At 42.0% G+C, this 2,500-nt stretch overlaps 1 protein-coding gene across 1 annotated transcript in view; it reads left to right on the plus strand.

The window, feature by feature from the left end:
* LOC137971915 (MFS-type transporter SLC18B1-like) overlaps positions 1 to 2,500 on the plus strand; it is a 39,801-nt gene that overhangs the window by 13,967 nt on the left and 23,334 nt on the right. Inside the window, exons 5-6 of the mRNA XM_068818653.1 lie at positions 371 to 439; positions 2,379 to 2,466. Coding sequence (XP_068674754.1) covers positions 371 to 439; positions 2,379 to 2,466 — 157 coding nt within the window. The remainder of the gene's footprint in view (positions 1 to 370; positions 440 to 2,378; positions 2,467 to 2,500) is intronic.

The following is a 2,500-nucleotide window of genomic DNA, read 5'->3' on the forward strand; positions in this document are numbered from 1 at the left end:
CCCGAATATTTCAGGAAATAAAATCTTTCTTTCAGAGATTAAGAGCTAAAATTTATCTTCCACGAACTTCCTTCCTGAAAATGCTAGCTGACCATTTTGAGTGCCAGAAAATGACAAAAAAGGAGCCAAGGAACCATTTTCCTCTGGCTGCGAGTCTTTAGATGCTGTTTCATTAACTTGATTGTTCACGACAAACCTCGAAAAGTCTAGGGAATCGTAAGGCGAAAGATTCAAAATTTGTAGGTAACGGTTCCTCCGAACGGGTACTTCACGAAAGCTTGCCTTGGGTGCCCCTGAGATTTTCAATCAGATTTCCAGATTTCTTGTGGAACCCATGTGAATTATTTTTTGATATTTTTTTTTTAATCAGGGCGCAGTGGAAACGTTTGTTGGCATTGGACACTGTCTTGGTCCTGTTCTGGGGGGTTTTCTCTATGAGGTGAATTTTTACATGTGATATATATAATTTTGTGGTGTGAAGCCCTTAAAGTCAGTTCTCAGTGGTCACAGTATAAACGATGGACGTTCCAATAGGCATATTGGTTGCATGATGGACATCACCCAACATGTTGAAAATTAGGGGAACATGTTTTATCAAACATGTGGACGGAAAGAGTGTAAACGCCAAGCCACATCACGTGTGAATTTCTACAACATTGCGACGCGAAAAGAACAGTCCAAGAACTGTTGTGAAAGGTCCGGAAGCAATTGAAACTTAAGCGTGCAACAAGAACACAGATTTGAAGGCAACAAGGGAAATGGTTATTTAAGCAATACCAATAGGTATAGCCTGCCGCGCTGGCGCTATTATTAGGGCCGATTTACACGGTCCCCTTAGGGACCTTTAGATCGGAGGACGAGGACGACTATGAGTACGAGTTTTCCGTTCTGAGCATGCGCACTTCGAAAAGTGTCGGCGTCCGAACCTTATGCGCATGCTCAGTACGGAAAACTCGTACTCGTAGTCGTCCTCGTCTTCCGATCTAAAGGTCCCTACTGTTGGCGCGGAAGGCAAATTAACGAGCGGCGAACCCGCGCGGAGAATGGGAAGGGGTAGCCTGCGAACGAAGACGTATTTCCGGCGGTCGTTTCTCTTCCCCCCAAAAATAGAGAGCTTCAGCACGCACGTTTTTAAGATGCGGACGTCCACCGGAAGAGAAAATTTCGCTTGCCAGGGCAGTGGTGTCTCCCAAATTTTTATACTATTTATCTCTAATGGATAAAAGATAATGATGAAATGGTATATGAAATGAATCATATATGAACTGCAGATATGAAATCAAGTGAAGCTATGATCTTCGCAGTTATGAGCGCAATTTTTGCAATTGCGCAGAGAAGCCTGAAAAATTCAGGACTTCAACGGGGTTTGAACCCGTGACCTCGCGATTCCGGTGCGACGCTCTAACCAACTGAGCTATGAAGCCACTGACGTTGGGAGCTGGTCATTTGAGGGTTCTAATGGTCCCATGAGGAATGAATCAATGATGAAATGGTATATGAAATGAATCATATATGAACTGCAGATATGAAATCAAGTGAAGCTATGACCTTCGCAGTTATGAGCGCAATTTTTGCAATTGCGTAGAGAAGCCTGAAAAATTCAGGACTTCAACGGGGTTTGAACCCGTGACCTCGCGATTCCGGTGCGACGCTCTAACCTTCATAGCTCAGTTGGTTCAAACCCCGTTGAAGTCCTGAATTTTTCAGATTTTTCGGATAAAAGATACTTGGAAATGTAAATGTGGTTGTGTAAAAAACAGGTTAAAAGGGAAAACAGCACACTTCAGGTTGCCGTCCTCGTCCCAAAAACGCGCGTGTTTAAGCTCCCTAATATCGGAGAGAAACGACCGCCGGAAATACGTCTAGGGGAGGGGCGCTGTGAAATAACTTAATGCTGACGAAAGGAACGAGGATAAAGTTCCAAGATTTCACTCTAATACGACGTAAAATGGAAATGGATGTTACCTATGAGAACAGACCCTGATGACATCATGAGCAAAATCTTAATGAAAACCCTGCATGGCAGGTTTAAACGATTTTAACTCAGCAGATTCATTGATATTTACAGCCTTATTTGTTTTGTCTTTTAACCCGAGTCATTTATCGGATTTTCATTACATTGATCAAGGAAATTCTTGAAACCTGGCAATGACTCAGTTAAGTCAAAGGTCTGCAGAAAGGATGCAGAATGCAATTATGAGAAGACGTTATCCAGCACAGTACCTCTGACCTAATTAGAATGACCTAAAATTATTAGTGTTTTGTTATTGCCATGTAACTTTTATTATGTGCTTAATCTATCCCAACACCTCATTTTTTTTGGTACTATAACATAATGATCACGAGAGAATGAATTTGCTATTTCTTGAATTCCTCAGGTTGGTGATTTTAAACTTCCATTTATTGTTATGGGTTCTGTTACACTTGCCGTGCTACCACTGCTGATGATTGCATTACATAAAAGAGGTATGTGGAAACAGGTGTATGAGGAATCGATGTT

The sequence above is a fragment of the Montipora foliosa genome, chromosome 9 (genome assembly GCF_036669935.1).
Source record: "Montipora foliosa isolate CH-2021 chromosome 9, ASM3666993v2, whole genome shotgun sequence".
Taxonomy (NCBI): Eukaryota; Metazoa; Cnidaria; class Anthozoa; order Scleractinia; family Acroporidae; genus Montipora; species Montipora foliosa.